The 19271-nt window shown below is 36.7% G+C and overlaps 1 protein-coding gene across 1 annotated transcript in view; it reads right to left on the bottom strand.

The window, feature by feature from the left end:
* The window catches only part of LOC306880186 (sec1 family domain-containing protein 2-like), a 128937-nt gene that overhangs the window by 56422 nt on the left and 53244 nt on the right, over positions 1–19271 (bottom strand). The window contains 1 exon segment of the mRNA XM_079433522.1: positions 6410–6683. Coding sequence (XP_079289648.1) covers positions 6410–6683 — 274 coding nt within the window.

Genomic DNA, 19271 nt, shown 5'->3' with positions numbered 1-19271 from the left:
CATTAAGTCATCAGTAAAGTTGAGAGGGCCTGTTCCAGAGGCAGCCATGCATGCCCATGTCACGACACCACCTCCACCATGCTTTACAGATGAAGCTGTATGCTTGGGATCATTGCAGTTCCCTTTTTCCCTGCACATTTTGCTTTCCCATCACTTAGATAAAGGTTCATCTTTGTCTCATCGGTCCATAAACACAGTTCCAAAACTCTTCTGGCTCACCTTTGTGCTTTTTTGCAAACTCTAATCTTGCCTTTCTATTTTTGGTGCTGGTCAGCGGTTTGCATCTTGCTGTGTAATATCTGTAATTCTGTGTCAAAGTCTCCTGAGGACAGTAGATTGTCAGAGCATCACCCCAGCTTTCTGGAAGTGATTTTACAGACACGTCTTTTAGGGTTCATTTTCACAGCTTTTATGATTTGTCTGTCATCAACTACTGTTGTTTTCTCAGCTGATCAGGTCGTTGTTGGTTGCTGGTGTCGCTGGTGGTTTCCAAACTCTTGATTTCTCCATGCCCTTTGTTTTTGCTAGAGCTCTAAATGACTTCCTTTTCTTTTAGCATTCAAATTGCTTGCTTTTCTCTCAAAGTCAGCTCCCTCATCTTCATCCTGGTTTGTGTGTGTCATCATCGAATGCAAGATTCAGAATGCAGAAGTAATGGATATAACTGATACGACACATTCCCTGCTTTTAATATCTGAAGAATTAATGCCAATACTTATGCTCACATCAGATAGAGGGATGAAACTCTAAAAGTGCTGAACTTCTTAGCTGGTAAAACATCTATGTGTTGAATCACCCAATAATAAAATGTGACATTCTGTAGTTTTGTCTCATATTCATCTTTTAATCATATTTGTAAATGTCTTGACTCCACAGCCAACAGAGCAATTTTGTCTTTACTGTTCCAATACTTTTGGAGGGCACTGTATAATGTTAATGCATATAATATGCTACAAATGAATTTAGGCATCACAGATTCATAATATACGGCATGAAAAATTTATATTTAATTAAAATTGTGTTATTAAATTATTATTGATAAATTATTATTATATAATAATATATATGTGTTAGAATGACAGCAAACAATATAAATGTAAAAATAATTAATTATGTTTTATAGTATTATATAAGTAAACATACATAAAATAATAATTAAAAAAAACACTTTACACACACACACACACACACACACACACACACACATAGTATTATTTATTTTTTTATTATGTATTGTTATGCATTTATTTATTGTGTGTTATTTAATTATTATTGCTAAATTATTATTATTAATATAATTATTATTATTACATAAGTGTTAGGATGACAGCAAACCACACACACACTCTCTCTCTCTCTCTCTCTCTCTTTATAAAATACATTTACTATTAAATAAATAATACTATATAATTTCATGGCTTTATTTCTTAATGGAACTTTAAACTCAACAAAGCATATGCTTTTGTAAACTCAAGTTACAACATATTTTCCAACAATCGCAATGCTGCATCATGCCAGCTTGTTCCTTTCTGAACCCCACAGGTACGGAAACATTCATTAAAACTTAAAAACCCTGATTCCAACCACATTGACACACACACACACACAGATCTGAAACGACACGGTAAAGATGGAGGACCACACGCCAGTCTGACCACTGCGGCAAAGCATGTTATATTACACGCTTTCGAAGGCCGTGCTGATGGCGACTCTCTCAGGGTGTGTCCACCAGCCTAATAGGCACTTTGAATCTCACTTTAGTACAACATCAAATCATCGCAGGAGTAAAACAACCTTATATACACACACTTACACAAAAACAGAGCAGAGCCCTCAAGGATGGAAAAGTTGAACTTGTAGTCATGTTTCAAAAGATGCACGGCACACACTCTTTTAAGAAACCTCCATGTAACCTTGAATACACAACATTATGTAGGCGGAAAGCAAAAATGACTTGGAAACTAAAGCCTCGGAATGAGTTGGTTTGAAGTGCAGAGAGTGTACAGAGTTCATTCCTGCCGTCACAAATCAGGCCGAATCAGGTTTATAGTCTCTCATATGGGCCACAGATTCAGATGGCTTCCATCAGCTGTCACCAAACCGAGAGCGAGAGCATGAAAAAAAAGAGAAAAAAGGGAAAAGAGAACATTTGAGGAAAAAGTAAATCAAAGATTTCAATCTTTAACTTTGGAAGTGGATTCCACCCTAAAAACGAGCAGTGTGTTAGCGTGTGTGACTGATGGAGTGTGAGGGTGGTGAGTGCGTATTCCTGAGGACAAAAGAAGACAGAAGGCAGAGGTGTTTCCCTCCATTCATCTTAACTCGATCACTTTACCGTCTCCATCCATTTAATATAATCCTGACTTCTCTCTGACCCAGTTCTCATTCATCTTTTCTCTCACTCTCCCTCCAAAGTAACACACAGTACAGTAAATGATGGACAACAACCTGACACATGCTGTGCTCCAAAACCTACTGAGCTGCCTACAGAGGGAGAAGGCATCAGAGCCGTAATCTCAGTTGATGCTCCAAAGTCAAATGTTCCAATAGTTTTAGCCAAATTCTAAGGCAGTGGTTCCCAACCTGGGGGGCGCCAGAGTTCACAGTGGGGGAGCGAGAGCAGATATACTTTGAGGTAGGGCTGGGCGATAAAAAGATAACTATAATTATAGTGATATAATTTTCCTCTATAAAACAAGTTCGATAAATATTCAATTTAATGTTTATGCGGCAAAAGCGGAAACAAAACAGCGCTACTCATTTGAACCGCGCTACACGGACCAAACAGCGGCGGGTTCAAACAGCAGCGCAGCGCAGAGCGAGCTGACTAGAGCAGATGTGTTTACTCACCGATCACACAACCACTAAACAGCGCTGCGAGATCCAGTGAGAAGCACTTGAATTCAGCGAAGAACACAAATGACTGGTATAAACTAGTATCAGTCGATATCAGTCAGCTGATATAAACTAGTTTAAATCCAGATAAAACAGCGCTGACAAACAGCAGAAAAACACTGTGTGCAACGATACTGTCAGAAGGCTTTTCAATCTACAAATCGCCATTGTTTACCAGGGATTTACTGTAGTAACACTAACTGCACCATGGTATTGAGGCAGAAATGTAGGGTATTTATATAAAAATTATTATATTCATGTAGACGTATATTAAATGCATTAAAGGAGTAATGGAATGTAATTACAGTGTATTTGTGATTAAGCTATAGGCTAGTGTTTGTGCATTTATAATAAATGTATTTAAACTACTGTTTTTCTACCAAGAAACCATAGAGTTGCATTTTTACCACAGTATTGAGGTGCTAAATGTGTGGTTTTAACTCTGGTTATCATGATTCATGATGTAAATGTATGCTACTATGGAAGAACAATGGTTAATTTTAATAAAACTCAAACAGTCAGAAAAATTAAATTTCACCATATAAAAAAGGAGGTTGTTGCAATTTTTACAGATGTTACTGATTTTTATATTGAACAAATTTCAACACACACACACATACATATATACACATATATATATATATATATATATATATATATATATATATATATATATATATATATATATATATATATATATATATGTGTGTAAATTTGTTCAATATAAAAATTTATATTGAACAAATTTACCATATGTGAATTCTCAGATTACCATATGTGTATGTAGGGGGGGCCCATGAAAAAAAGGTTGGGAACCACTGTTCTAAGGCATACACAATGTCAGAAACACTTTTTGCGAAAAACAAAACAAAAAAAACAATCATTAAATTCATCATTAATAAACTTCTATTTCATTCGATACAAAAAAGTAAAGACATAAATAATATCTTGGTGGAACAAACTAATATTTATTTTTAGTTCATCAAGTCAATTAATCATCTTTTACAAGCCCAAATGTTTACCCACTAGGCAACATCCCTAATTCTCGGTTATTAGTAGGGGTGTAACGGTTCACAAAATTCATGGTTCGGTTCGATACAACACAGTGGTGTCACAGTTCAGTACATTTTTGGGGGGTGGGGCAATTGGTTACGTCGCAATGTTGGAAATGTTTCAGTTTTAAACCATGAAGGCTATCACACTATCATAATGGATGTCACACAAGCACACGTTTGCACCAGGTTTGCACACGTGCAAACTTTGCAAGATTTATGCTGGTGAACATCTTAATCTCAGTCAATTCACTATAAGCAGAAAGTGAAAGTAAAAACGGAATGACGGAGCTTTCGACATCTGACGCCGCTTATTCTCTCAGAGACAAAGAGAGATGAATCTACTTCAATATATGCTGCTAACGATATAGCCTATAGCTGTTTTCATTTATTTCGTTTATATTTCTCTTGTGGCCCATAAATACTGAAGAAAAAGAAAAGAAATGTATTTTGTGTTAAACAGGTTGTTTTTGAAAGTCGGTGCTTGAAATAAAAGCTTTTTATTTCATTGATTTTTATTGATGACTGCAGTGTTAATATTTTAATTACAGGACTATAATTCATTGTAGGTAGCCTATAGCCTAATAGACCTTTTTGCGTTAATTATTGCAGGGCAAATTAATTGTACTTTTAATTTAATAATAAGAGTAACTTCATAATAATAATAGGCCTAATAAAAATAAGAATGTAATGTAAAGGCCTACATTAATTGGAAATGCCAAATCCTCTTAATATTGCCAATAATTTATGTTTTTGACAATATCTCTGGCTATCGTCGATACAAGATCAGATGCACCCCAGCAAGGGGAGGCTATCGCAGGGTACAGTCTTTGATACTTCAAGAGTATAACCTCGACATTCAACATAGAAAAGGTGCAGAAAATGTTGTAGCTGATGCACTGTCTAGGGTGTATAATTTGGATAAGTAGGTTGTTGATAATATGATAGTTAAATCTTAATTCACGAGTTTACAAATGTTTATGGAGTACTATTTGTAAATTATGGGTGGGGGTGTTACGTCCAGTGACGTATTCACTGCACTGTGTATTGGGGTCTTCCTCCTGCTTCTCTGGCTCCTCCCACTCTTTCTACTCTGGCAGGTAGCTGATTGCCCTTTCCAGCTGCACCTGCTTACCAGCTGAGAAAGCAGTAGCATAAAAGCCAAGAAGAACCCTCAGAAGAGGAGAACTTCTCTCCAGAGCATGTCTTGTGTCCGGCCCTGCCCAGCTCAATGTGTTGAATCCTTTTTGGAGTTCTGTATGGTTGTAATCTTTACTAACTAAAGAAATTGTTGACTAATTCTGTGGTTAGCTAGAAGCTAGCTAACCTTTGTGCCCTTTTCTAAGCCAGATATTGCAAGATATATGTAGCCTATGGTTTTGCTGTTTAACCTTTGCTTTGTTTTCCCCTGCTACCAACAGCTTAAGCTGTACATTCCTGGTTGATTTACCCTTTTGGAAGCTGTAGGGAGGTGGGCGCCTTTTTTTTGACTGTACCCATTTTCTCCTGGTTTTTCAGATGGGGAGAGAGAGTATAATTTTGTTGTTGATTTCCTTTTATTTGACAGGTGTAGAAAGAATTTAACCCCAGAATAGAAATGATTTTGTTTGTTATTTTGGCGATCCACCCCTTCCTGAAGGTTTTGCTTCCCTTTTAATTTGACTTCTTTCTTTGTTTGGAAGATATTGTATACTTTCTGAGCTGTGAATAAAACCTGTTAAAGGGATCTGGTTGTAGTTGTTGTTGTTATGCTGTGGCAGGGGCTCGGCCAAATGCTCTTCTTAAACCCTTAATATTGTTACGTTATCTTTAAACCCCTAGACACCTAAGACGTAACATATTGAATGAAGACAATTTAAATTTTTGGGTGAACTATCCCTTTAAGTTGTCCAATCTTTAATATAACTGATATGGCACCAATATATTGTGCATCTCTACAAATACTACAGTACATGTAGATGTGCATACACTGTCTTTCAATAATATGAGCTCATAGAATCTACATGCATAAAACAATTAGCAAAATCCTGCATGTCACACCTCAGGACAGGTCCAAAGCTTGTACTATCCATGTGTATTTATGTGTGTGTCATGAGACATAGAATGATTCCAACTTATAGCGGTTTGGGCAAACGGGGCTGGTTTGGAGTCCCATTACACTGATGCATGTAGTTGTGAAGTGGAGAGGTCAGAGCAGCTGTGCAGCGGTCGTGCTGCTGGTTGTTTTAATGTTGTTTAAATGTTTCGGCACTAATCACTAGTGTGCTACACTGAGATTGGGCTTGACAGCTTCATGAAAAGTCTCTCAGTGATGTGGAAACTTAGTGACAATAATGTGACAGTATGTCATTAGTAATCTACCCTTCCCATCAACCCACAAATGACTGACTTAGAGTTGTCTCTACACATTACTGCTTTATTCTAAGGGTACTGGGATCATGAACTAGTATTCCACCACTTACCTGAGATCTCCTGCAGCAGAGGGCTTAATGAGGTCTGCTGGGTGAGTCGGAGTGTCAGTGCGCCAATCAACTCATTTTCCACCTTCTCAACGTGTTTTTCCTCATCAGTACCACCCAGACATGCGTCCTTGGCCATAGAGTACACATAGACCAGCAGCACCAGAAGATCATCCACACTCAGCTCACTAGAGTCAGAACCTGTTCCAGACTCACTGGACTTTATGAGGGGAAGAAGTTGTTTCAGAACCTCTGCCAGGTCTGAATCCCCCAAGGCCTGCAGAACAGAGACAAGACATTCATCAGCACTATTAAGACTATTAAAAATGTAGCATCGCATCTATCAAACTACAGCTGTGACATTTATCCAGCAGGAATTACAAAGTTCTGCTACAGTTATTTCCATGACATGATCAATCATTATGTCAGAGACCTCCATCGCAGGCTTTTCCAATTCTGCGTATGTTAAATTCTTTAGAAAATCAGGTCTGAAGGGAGCAATTATTTGTTCTGACCATGAACTAATACCTAATTCGTAAAAATTACTGAGCAAATTTGTGGATGAGATAGCAAAAATATATTTTAAAGCTGAAGTGCATATATTTTTTTTTAAAACATTTTCTCACAGCATAATATTAAACAATAAGCATAGGTATGGCATTTTTAGGTTAATGCCTCTGAAAAAAAAATATATATATTTTTTTCCGACCAATAGAAGATAGGGAAAGGAAACCTTTTACAATGGCACAGAAAAAAAGTTCATTTTAATAACTCTACCATGTTTAAGTAGGACTAAGTTTAGAATCAGTGATTTTCTGAATATATATGATCAAAAATATTGTAAAAATAGCAATATTGTGAAATATTATAACTGAAAAAATATATAAAACTTTTCTATTTTAATATGTTTAAAATGTAATTTTTTGTCAGTGTCACATGATCCTTCAGAAATCATTCTAATATGCTGATTTGGTGCTCAACATTTCTTATTTTAATTATCAATGTTGAAAACAGTTGTGCTGCTTATTTATTTATTTTTTGCAGAAACTGTGATGCTTTTTTCAAGATTCTCTTATACTGTAAGATAAAATAAAAAAGGAATTATTTGACAATTTTTGTAACAAATTTAAATGTATTTACTGTTACTTTTGAACAATTTTATGCATCCTTACTGAATAAGTAATAATTTCTTTAAAAAATAATAATAATAATAATTACTGACTCCAAAATTTTGAACAATAGTGTGTTCAATACATTCAAATTAATACAATGTGTCATAACACAAAACATCATAACACAATTATTGGTTACACTTTACTTAAAGCCTTTATGTACAGTATATTGCATTATAAAATTAGTTTTAATGCATTAATTACGCTTGTAAAGCACCTTATAATGCATTGTACAATCTTGTGAATAATTGTAACCACAGTAAAATATTATAGTACTTATAAAATCATTGCTACACTATGCATTTTAAATTCAGTTATAATTATTTACGACAAGATATAATGTATTACAATGCACATTATTAATAACTATAATAATTATATGCATTATACCCTTTAATAACCCTTTATAATGCATTATGCATAAAGGCTTTAAGTAAAGTGTTACCCAATATTTACTGTATGTTATATTTATATTTATTTTAAGTATAATTATTTTATTTAAGTTAACCTGCATTTAGTAGGTGCAAGGCATCTCAAGTTGCCCTACACAGAGAATGGGAATATTTATGCCCAACCAAGGTTAAGCGCAGATAACCTGAAAAGTTTCCACAAATGATATCTCTGTTATGCCATCTGTCTACAGGAGGTGATATCAGAACAAATTCAAACTCTGCTCACTGGAAAAGCTGCTCGGTTTATATGAGGACAGACTGTTGAGATACACAAAATGTGTTTTTGTGTGTCTGAGAATGATTGTGTGCTTGTGTGTATTAGAAACCTCCAAAATCTAATAACCTTGAGGATGGATTTCATTTGCAATGAAAAAGCATCCCTACTGAGCTCAGCAGAGCTGTTCTGCCCAACACAAACACGGTTTCTCTCCCTGGAGAGAGCTGAACTGGCCTTGCTTCAGAATCTCATATCTGAAAACTACAAAATCCTCCCTCTGAGCCTGAGAGTACAATGACAACCAAACAATACATTTGGCCCACTAGGCCCCCGCGTGTCATCCTTCCTTCCGAACATGAGCAGCCCACCTGAATCATCTTACGGGGTAACCATTATCAGTCAGAAGAGATTAAATGGAGTGTGTTGTAGGTTATTCTTTCACATTAAATGCAATTCCATACCGTTACTTGCTTTTGTGGATGAGATTCCCCATTGCATACGGGATCTCTGATCGAATTACAATTTAGATTCATATATTTAACATGTCCTTTTTTTATTTCATGTTCTTTTTTCTCATGACTTTGAGAAGTTTTGGACTGTTTTCTGGGGGAACTCAAAGAGCCGAAGGAAGTCGAACCGCAGCAGGCTAATTCGGATCTGTGCACCATGTAACCTCCCAGCCAGACTGCCAGGATATGAGGTACTCACTCTTTCTCCATTGGACATAATCATTCTAAATCAGGCCTGGAAATGTAGGGAGGACATTGACCGGGAATCGGACTGAGTAACACCTGTGATGCATCAATGCATGAATGAAAGGATATACATTTAAAAAGAAACAGCTCTATGAGAGGAACCATTGTGAATCTATAAATTTGTTTTAGGAAAAGGTCATTAATAACAATGACCAGAAGTGTCAGAAGTGGAAGTGGGTAAGCCAACTGTCAAAATTTTCTGATGATAGTGTGGCTGCCAATTTTTATTATGCGGGTTAAAAGATTTGCTCAGGAATTTTGGAGACCTGTGCAAAGTAGATGGTAAAGAAGGATCAGAAAATCCATGAAATCTTAAAACAAAGACACCGGCATCAACAAGATGAGCATATAAGAGAACAGACCATCATGGTGTAATGTAAATTACATTACATGTACTGTATAAATCATCACTTAACTCGAGAATGTGCAAAATGACAAAACACTTCGTCAACAGACATTGCAATCAGTAATTCTGTTAAGGAGATGAACAAATATGAGCACCACATCTTGTCTTGCTCTTGTTTCTGAATCAAAGCCCAGATCCGTGTCTGACAATGAGTGCGAATCAAGAGAAACAAGACAAACTCCCTCAAAGGCACGTGACTCACACCAGCCTCTACCACAAAACACATTTTTATCCTTTGACATTGTGAAATCGAAACCATGCGGAACCCTTAGCCCAAATATTTGTGAAACAGAGCTTAGGCGTTCTCTTTTCTATTTCATTTACTGGTGAAAGAAAGATGAGAGACAGAGATGGAGGGAGATACAGAGAAAGAGAGCACAAATTCTTTTATGATGTTGTCATTGCATCATGGTAGTAAGAGATATTCTACAACATCTTTGATTGGTAATGGACCGTGACATCATCTGACCTCACAAACTACATAAAAGGACACTCAAATGCATTTGCCCAGTATTACTCTGTGCTAGAAAGGATAAAAGGTGCCAGGGCTTTCATGCACCTATTTGTTTTTTGACTACCTCACTGTTTTTTGACTACCTCACTTGGTAGTCAAGGCAAGCTAGGACACAACCAGAGGAAGAGGGAAAAACATACCCGGTAGTTAAAATTCTGATTTGTTTTGTTCCAACTTGTACTTGCCCTGCTAACATTTTGTCCCTGTACACACTGGTACTAACACAAACATTTTAAATTTATATTTTGAATTTGTAATTTGTGGTATAAGAATATAAAATTATATTTTTTAAATTTGCCATTTTTAATTTATCATTTTTATATTCACTTCATATCTGATAATATATTATTTATAATTATTATTACTTTTAATAAAATGCTCTTTCGCAATAATTTTCAATAATATTTGGAAATTATACAGATATAATTACACAGGACACTCCAAAAATTGACAACCAAACAAATTTCAGAACCGAATATCACAGTTATATAACAATCCAAATGTTATATAGTCTGTATAGTAAAATGCATATATATGATTAAAAAAAAATCATTATTAAATATACATAGTGGAGACTCGATAAGGCAAGTCACAGTTCTGCTAACTGAACCCAAACTCTCTCACATTGACCTTGGGCTAACGGGATTATTATTTTTGAGCCTTGAACTGCTTAGTAATTCTTCACATTAGTATTAGACGGGATAGTACAGGGTGAAGATTTTGTTTAGCTTGTTTAAAAGATGTCTGGGAGTGTCTTTGTTTTAAAAGATGTAGGTGAACATTTGTCACTTGAATGAATGGGTGTATATATACTTGTCTGAGTGTAAAGTGTGTGTGGTGTGTTTTAAAAGTTCTTCTTCTGCATCCAGGGCCCTCATGGTCTGTGTTTGTGTTCTTTAGAGCACCTGACATCTGCATGAGGGTCATGTTCACCTAATTGGGCTGTTCAGTAAAGTGACCTGCTGAGACACAAATACAAGCATGTGAACACACACAGGAGAAAAATGCACAGATTTTAAATTTACAGCTGTTGACGTAGTGAACTGAGATGTTATTTCCCTTAATAGTGTCCAGGGATTTTCCTTGACAAAGTAGAGTACGGATTATAAGAAATTTGAAAAACTAAACTCTCAATCCTCAGAGACCCATTTTCTCTCTCCACCCAATCCTAACATTAGAAGCCTTCAGATTAATCAATTCACGAAGTATGCAGAAAGATCTGAAAACCAAATGAGATCTTGGCTGAAGGAAGAACTTGGCCACAAAAAAACATGGGTTTGGTAACATGTGGCTTCCAAAAAAACTTGGATACTCCTACTGCAATTGCAGTTATGCATTGAAATCAAAATGCCAATAACTTTCAACACCACTTAAGATCTAAAAGATCACTTTAAAATTGCTTTCAGTCGTAGCGGCACAGGAAAATATACATGAACAGAAGCATATTTAACCAACAAACATGAGTATGAGATCTAGTGTTGTTAATACACAAAAATCTCTTGATTTTAAGCAAAAGTAGTTAAAAAAGTTCTCTCTTTACTGCAATCCTCAAGACAACAACCATCAAGTCAAGTTTCTGACTTTGTTTACCTCACAAAAACAAGCATTTTGAGAAGCTTTCAACACATTGTATATGAAAGCAGCCACTGTTAGACAGACACCACACATGAATAACTCAATACATAATAGTAAAATAATACTTCAATACATAATACTGACTTGATACTGAGGTGCCAATACTTTTGACATCCCTAGGTTTAAGGAACACATTATGTAGATAGAAAGTACTTTGTGGTAAAAGCAGCATGCTGAATGCTAAGCATATTGGCTTACCTTTGTAGCGTTAAATAATGTCTTAAGCCTCAAAATAACATAAAATACTGTCACCGCTGGAGTCTCTTTTCCTGTCTTAATAAACCTTAAAAGTTTAAGCAATAAAACGTGGTGTGATATTTCTGTAAAACGGCAGCTAGTTTTGCTGAAGTTTAGTATATATATAAAAAAACTGTCAGTGTGAGGTACATGTTTTTGGCTTGTTTTCTAGAAGAGGCCTGTGTGGTTGATAACTATAGTCATAGGAAACAATTATTAAGAGAGCAGACGCCTGCCCACGCATTACTGCTGCTATTAACCACAATTAGCTAATGGAGCCCTATTGTCGCTACATGCTACAATAAAAATTAGCTGCAATTACTGATAAACAGGGCTACAGTAAAGCTTAAGTTGTATCACCACACTGTCGCCATTAAGCATGATATTCATTAAGCATAGGTCTGTTTCACTGAACAGTTAAAGCTTTGGTAAACAATGTAAACGAAACAAATCAAGAGATTCAAGAGATATCACTGGTCTGAGTGGTAATCATTTTAGCCCTAAAGATGAACAGATCTCTGAGGGGAAATTGACCTTTTTGAAAGTGACGTGACGTGGCCAAGTATGTTTACCCATACTCGGAATTTGTGCTCTGCATTTAACCCATCCTAAGTGCACACACACAGCAGTGAACACACACCCGGAGCAGTGCGCAGTCATTTATGCTGCGGCGCCCGGGGAGCAGTCGGGGGTTCGGTGCCTTGCTCAAGGGCATCTCAGTCGTGGTATTGAAGGTGGAAGATTCACTCCCCCCACCTACAATTCCTGCCGGCCTGAGACTCGCCTTTGAGTTACGAGTCCAACTCTCTAACCATTAGGCCACGATTGCCCCGTTTTAGATTCGAGTGTTAAAGCTCCCGTTCACTTTTTCATGGGCCTTGGTTCCAGGAGTATTTTTCCCATATAGAGTTTTCAAAGAAGTCTTTGTTCATAAGTTATAAGCCATGAGCCAAACCAACTAGCAACGAGGTGAATCAAAACATTACAAATTTTGATTAGAAGTAAAAAAGTATTTGAAAATTGAAAAATAAAACCCACAAAAGGTACAAGGACTGTGTGCCTTATGGCTTTAAAGAAAGAAAGAAACAATTTACTTGTCACGATTCCCTGGTTGGTGGAGAATTCTTTACGTAATCGTGTAATTTAGTTAAACACCAGGATTGATGCTCTTGAATACAATTATTTGAAAAATAAATTGAAATGATGCTGGCTGATGGCTTCAAAAAAGCATATACCATCGATTAACAACATTGTAGCTCACAGTACGTCTGTCTTTTACAGACACGTTTATAAGTTGTCGTTCAAAATCTATTTCCCTATGGAAAAAAAATGAATGGGAGTTTTACTTCCAAAGGCTGGCTGTTTCACTCTCAAGAAATTATAAAATGTGTGTTATGTAAACACTCAAAATTGCACAAAATTCCTAGAATGAAAGAAAAAAGGTCTCATACGCCAATAATTGAAATGACCGTGCCGTTTCGCCCCGCCCTTTGTCTCTCATCCAATCATAAGATGCTGCCAGGCCACGCCTGTAATGGCTTGCTGTCTCCGACAGGAAATGAAATCCATATGGGCCTCTAGAGGGAGCTGACCCTGCTGTGTGTGTGTTTGTGTGAGAGTGTGAGAGAGTGTGTATCCAAGTTTGGCACTAACCAAAACCAGGTGCCTCTCTCCACACAATGGAGCCCTTCTATGGCCCTCAGGGCAGCAGGGGTAAGACAGTGGGAGACGGGGCCTTTTATGGGGAGGGGGTACTGTTGTTGTGGGCACACCGCTGGAGGAATGTTGTTGATGTGTGTATGTTTGATGCCTGAAGCCTTTTATAAGAAGGGCTGTAAAAAGAGAGCACCCTAAGAATACCCTTCAATGTCAAGACGTTACAACCAGCCAAAAATAAGGTCTGCGTATAAAAGCATGATGTCAGTAAGTGAGGCTAGACTCCACTAAAATAGGCCAGTAGCTAAAGCTCATTCAAATTACTATAAATTTTAATAAGATTAAGTAATAAAAGTTATAACTTCATAGTACATTCAATGATTTCCCCCTTCTTAAAATTATCCTCCACCCAAAAATGTACAATTCTTTCATTATTTACAGTATTCTTTCTCACATCATTTCAAACTTTTGTGACGTACTTTCTTCAATTAAAGACAATGGAGAAATTTAAAGAATATTCTGTTTTTTTATTTTTTAATGCAATCACAATGAATGGATAAAGGTATCATAAAAGGGGAGACAATGAAACAAGACGACAATGAAATTTAAGCCATTATTTACATTTACATTTATTCATTTAGCTGACGCTTTTATCCAAAGCGACTTACAATTGCTATATATGTCAGAGGTCGCACGCCTCTGGAGCAACTAGGGGTTAAGTGTCTTGCTCAGGGACACATTGGTGTCTCACAGTGGATTTGCACCCGGGTCTCTCACACCAAAGGCATGTGTCTTATCCACTGCGCCATCACCACCACCGTTACCACCATTATTCATGGATAAGCTATTCAAGAACCACTATTACATTGAGTCAGTACCTTTTCGAAACTTGAAAACCAAACCAATCTGATTCGCGAATGAATCATTAATTCCAGTTTTGTGAACTGGATATATGAATCATTGAACAGAAATGACTCAAAATAATGAAACATACATCACTTCTCTCAGGAATGTATCAAGAAGAATTGGGGATGACGACTTTCCATGAATAATTAATTAAATCCTGATCTGTTCCTCACACAAAGATATTGTGTGACTGCAGAACACTTAGACTGTAGTCTATGAGTCATATGAACAATTTTTATGATATCTTAATAGTGTTTTGGGTCCTTTTTGAATCTCCAGTCCCCATTGCATATGTATATAATAAAATATATTTAGTATGAATGAACAAATCAAGTTAAAACATTTTCCTCATATAGGTCATAAATTAGTGATTGAAGACAGGACTTGGATTTTTAGATGAACTATCCCTTTAAGACACACACACACACACACACACACGCACACACACACGCACGCACGCACGCACACACACACGCACACACGCACGCACCACAACACTAGAATTAAATATCGTAACCCATCAGTTTGCAAAAAGACAGAAACCAGAGGAAAGTCCCAAAAAATGGAAAAATGGCATCAGTCATCCATTTAGTCTGCAGAGGACATTTAGAGACAAGGCGGAAGGAGGAGTGTATACAATCAGATGGCAGTAAAATTTAATGAACACACACACACACACACACACACACACTTGATGTAGGCTAACATATAATTAATCAGAACAGAAATACACTCAATAAGAATATCACAGGTCACTGCTTTCCATCATAGCAGGTTATTATAATTAAAAGTACAAAACTCAAAGACAAAATACAAAATAAAACAATTAAATATCCCCAAAACAATTCTGTGCACGAAAGACAAAACAAAGACTTGTGCTGTCAAGAATGGCTACTCAACCTCAACATTACAGAATCTTGATGGTATGTGGACCATTGTTTGATCGCGTCACAACACATCCAGGTCTCCAACGTTAATTTCGGGGCCCTTAAAAGAAACTAGGACTCTCCTAGAACAACACAGGCAAAAATGGTTGGTTTTGGACTAATTTTCCAGTTTCTCAGAGTAAGGTCTTCCCTATCTTAATTAACAGGATTATAGACAAAGCTGAGGCAGATCCTAGATCTGATGTGGTTTATGACCACAGAGCCTGGTCTTATACTGTAAAGGCAGCGATTAAGTGTGGTAGGTGAACATACAGAGCAGCTGAGGAAAATGCAGTGAGGTGTAGACCGTCTGGGAGTACAGCACTCATTTCATCAATCAGGCTGGAAATGGCCTCCTTATACCTGATCAAAGCAGTTTCATTCAGCTCATTGAGTACAAATCTCTGGAGTTTATGGAGATGAAACCAATTCCACACTTGTCAGACCAGCCACAGGTCAGTGTATGTGTGTGCAAAAAACGACCATGCTGTACAACAATACCTTCATTACTGTGTATAATTTATATTCCGCTTTTTTTATATAAAAAAGTCATTAATAAATGTAGGGGGAAAAAAATCTATGAAACATACCATTGTGATATGGCTATTAATTAATAAAATATATAAAATAATTAAATATCAATATTTGATGAGGATATCACCCAACTGATCACTAGCTTTATAAAAAATAAATAAAATGACATACCATACATATATACTACAAAAATAAAATAAAATAATTAATGCTGCTCTTTATAAAACTTTCTATTCATCAAGGAACACTGTAGAAAGCACAGTTTTCACAAGTATATTAAGCAACACAACTGTTTTCAACACTAATAATAATAATAATAAATATTTCTTAAGCAGCAAATTAGCATATTAGATTGATTTCTGAAGGATCATATGACACTGAAGACAGGAGTAATGATGCTGAAAATGTAGCTTTGTCATCACAGGAATAAACTTCATTCATTAAAATAGAAAACATTTTTTTTTTAACTGTAATAATATTTCACAATGTTACAGTTTTGTATTTTTAATTAAATACATGCAGTCTTTGTGAGAATAAGAGGCTTTCTTGAAGCTTGTATAGTGCGCTAATATTGTTGTTTTTGCATTTATCTCATGCGATTTATTCTGCTTGTACACATTGAGCAAACTTTATACCCTGAATGTAAAAAAAAAAGTATGAATGTATTATAGGATGTTGTTTGCATCAGATGTGTTGTGATTGGTTGTCATGGATGACACTGGGACACAATTCAGTCTGTCTAAAGAGAAAGACTAAAACAGATGGATGACTAGATGGGATGAATATTAAATGAAGAGAACAGGAGGCAGTTTTTAATGCAAAAACAGAAAGATAATGAAATGTATGCAGAAGAAAACTAAAGAAATGTTGGCAGATGAATGGAGTGAGGCGTAGGCGGTTTACACAGACCTAGAGATAACTGCACAGTTAATGAGATGCTCTTAAAGGTAATGCTAGAGAATACAGCTGATGGATGTTCTCTTAAAGGTAAACGCAGATGGTCTGGCCTGCATCAGGGAAGTTTATGTAAGAACATCCTCATGAATCTTCTCTTTTAAACATGAGCCGTTATCCGCTGTGTGAGTGTATGTGCGTTGCAAGTGCAGTATTACATCCTAACACAGAAAACCTTAGTATACCTTAGCAATGATAAATAAAGGCACACATAGTTTGTGTTTCAGCCATTCAAACTAGTGGTCGACCGATATTGGTTTTTTGACAGCCGATGCCGATATCTTGGAAATGGCCGATATAACGCCGATATAAATGTATTTATTTTGATTAATATTTAAGAAATTTGAAATCCTTTGAAAAGGATTAAAAAAATAAATTTGTAAAATAAACATAGATGACAAAGTATTTTTCACAAATAAATTAATATTTAATAAAAATATAATTAAAAAGGAAGTAAACACTAACCAATTCACTCAGTATTCTGGGAAGTTTGTGCGCACTGGGAATAAATTTTTTTCGAATAAAGCCAGGGTAACACTCATTTTACATAAAGCACACAGTGAAAATTACATGAATATGACAGTGGGCAAATGCATAACGCGCAAAATAATTTGAAATCACAAATTTAATGTTTAAAGCATTCAATTCGCACCAAAAGTCATGCAGAGAACACGCGATCACGCAGGATACACATGCACACTTCACAAGATCTCACAACTGGATTTGACTAAGTCTACAAGGTTTGTGAACTGAAATGTTCATTAGTCATTCAAAGATTTGTTTAAAGAATCAGAATCAGAATGAGCTTTATTGGCCAAGTATGTTTACACATACGAGGAATTTGTTATAGTGACAGAAGCTCCACAGTGCAACAGAAAGACAGCAACAGGACAGGACACAGATAATAAAGAATAATACAAATATCCAAATAGGCAATGCACAAAACAGCAAAAATACAATATATAATATAGACATTATGGTGTACAGGTCTGATGTGTGCAAATTTGAAATGAAAAAAATAGATAAAAAAGTAAGCAAGTGTGGTGAATAAATAATAGAGTTGTGTGTTCAGCGTTTTATTGTCAAGTGTTCGTGAGATTGATTGCCTGAGGGAAGAAACTGTTTCTGTGTCTGGTCGTTCTGGTTCTCAGAGCTCTGTAGCGTCGACCAGACGGTAACAGTTCAAAGAGGGAGTGTGCTGGATGTGAGGGGTCCAGAGTGATTTTACCAGCCCTTTTGCTCACTCTGGATAAGTACAGTTCTTGGAGAGTGGGGAGGGTTGTACCAATGATTCGCTTGGCAGTCCGGACTACCCTCTGTAGTCTTCTGAGGTCAGATTTGGTAGCTGAGCTGAACCAGACAGTTATTGAAGTGCAGAGGACGGATTCAATGATGGCAGAGTAGAATTGTTTCAGCAGCTCCTGTGGCAGGTTGAACTTCCTTAGCAACCGCCTTTTTCTCAATAGAGTCAATATGATTGTCCCACTTCAGGTCCTGAGGGATGGTGGAGCCCAGGAATTTGAATGACTCCACTGTTGTTACAGTGCTGTTCATGATGGTGAGTAGGGGAAGTGCAGGGGGGTTTCTCCTGAAGTCCACGATCATCTCCACAGTTTTGAGCGTGTTCAGCTTCAGGTTGTTAAGACTGCACCAGACAGCCAGCTCCTTAACCTCCTGTCTGTTCTCTTTTTTTTTTTTTTTTATCTTTTTTATTTTATTATTATTTTTTTTTTCTACTTTTCTTTTTCTTAATATTTGTATACTTTATAATTGCACTGTCCTTGGAGTGGACCTGACCTACATTTCACTGCTGGTTATACTCTGTATAATTGTGTATGTGACAAATAAAACTCTTGAATCTTGAATCTTTCTGTAAGCATCTTCTTTGGCCTGAAGGAGCTGTCTGAGTTTTGCAGTGAACCATGGTTTGTCATTATTATAGGTTAAATGAGTCCTGGTAGGAATGCACATATCCTCACAGAAACTGATATAAGATGTTACAGTCTCTGTGAGCTCGTCCAGATCGTTGGCAGCACTTTCAAAAACAGTCCAATCAGTGAGAGAGAAACATGCTTGTAAATTCCACTCAGTTTCATGAGTCCATATTTTAACAGTTCTTAATACAGGTTTTGCAGATTTAAGTTTCTGTCTGTAGGACAGAATAAGATGAACCAAACAGTGATCAGAGAGTCCTAAAGCTGCTTGTGGAACCGAATGATATGCGTCCTTTATTGTTGTGTAACAGTGATCCAATATATTACTGTCTCTGGTAGGACATGTGATGTGCTGTCTGTATTTTGGCAGTTCGCGGGAGAGATTTGCTTTATTAAAGTCCCCGAGAATGATTAAAACAGAGTCTGGGTGTTGTTGCTCTGTGTCTGTGATCATATCAGCGAGTTTCTGTAAAGCTGTGCTCACGTGCGCTTGCGGGGGAATGTAGACACTCACGAGCACGAACAAGCAGAACTCCCGCTGCGAATAGAACGGCTTGCAGTTAATGA

This window comes from Barbus barbus (assembly GCF_936440315.1).
Source record: "Barbus barbus genome assembly, chromosome: 14".
NCBI classification, from domain to species: domain Eukaryota; kingdom Metazoa; phylum Chordata; class Actinopteri; order Cypriniformes; family Cyprinidae; genus Barbus; species Barbus barbus.
Note: the sequence above shows the minus strand (reverse complement) of the source record. Positions and strands in the feature narration are given on the sequence as shown.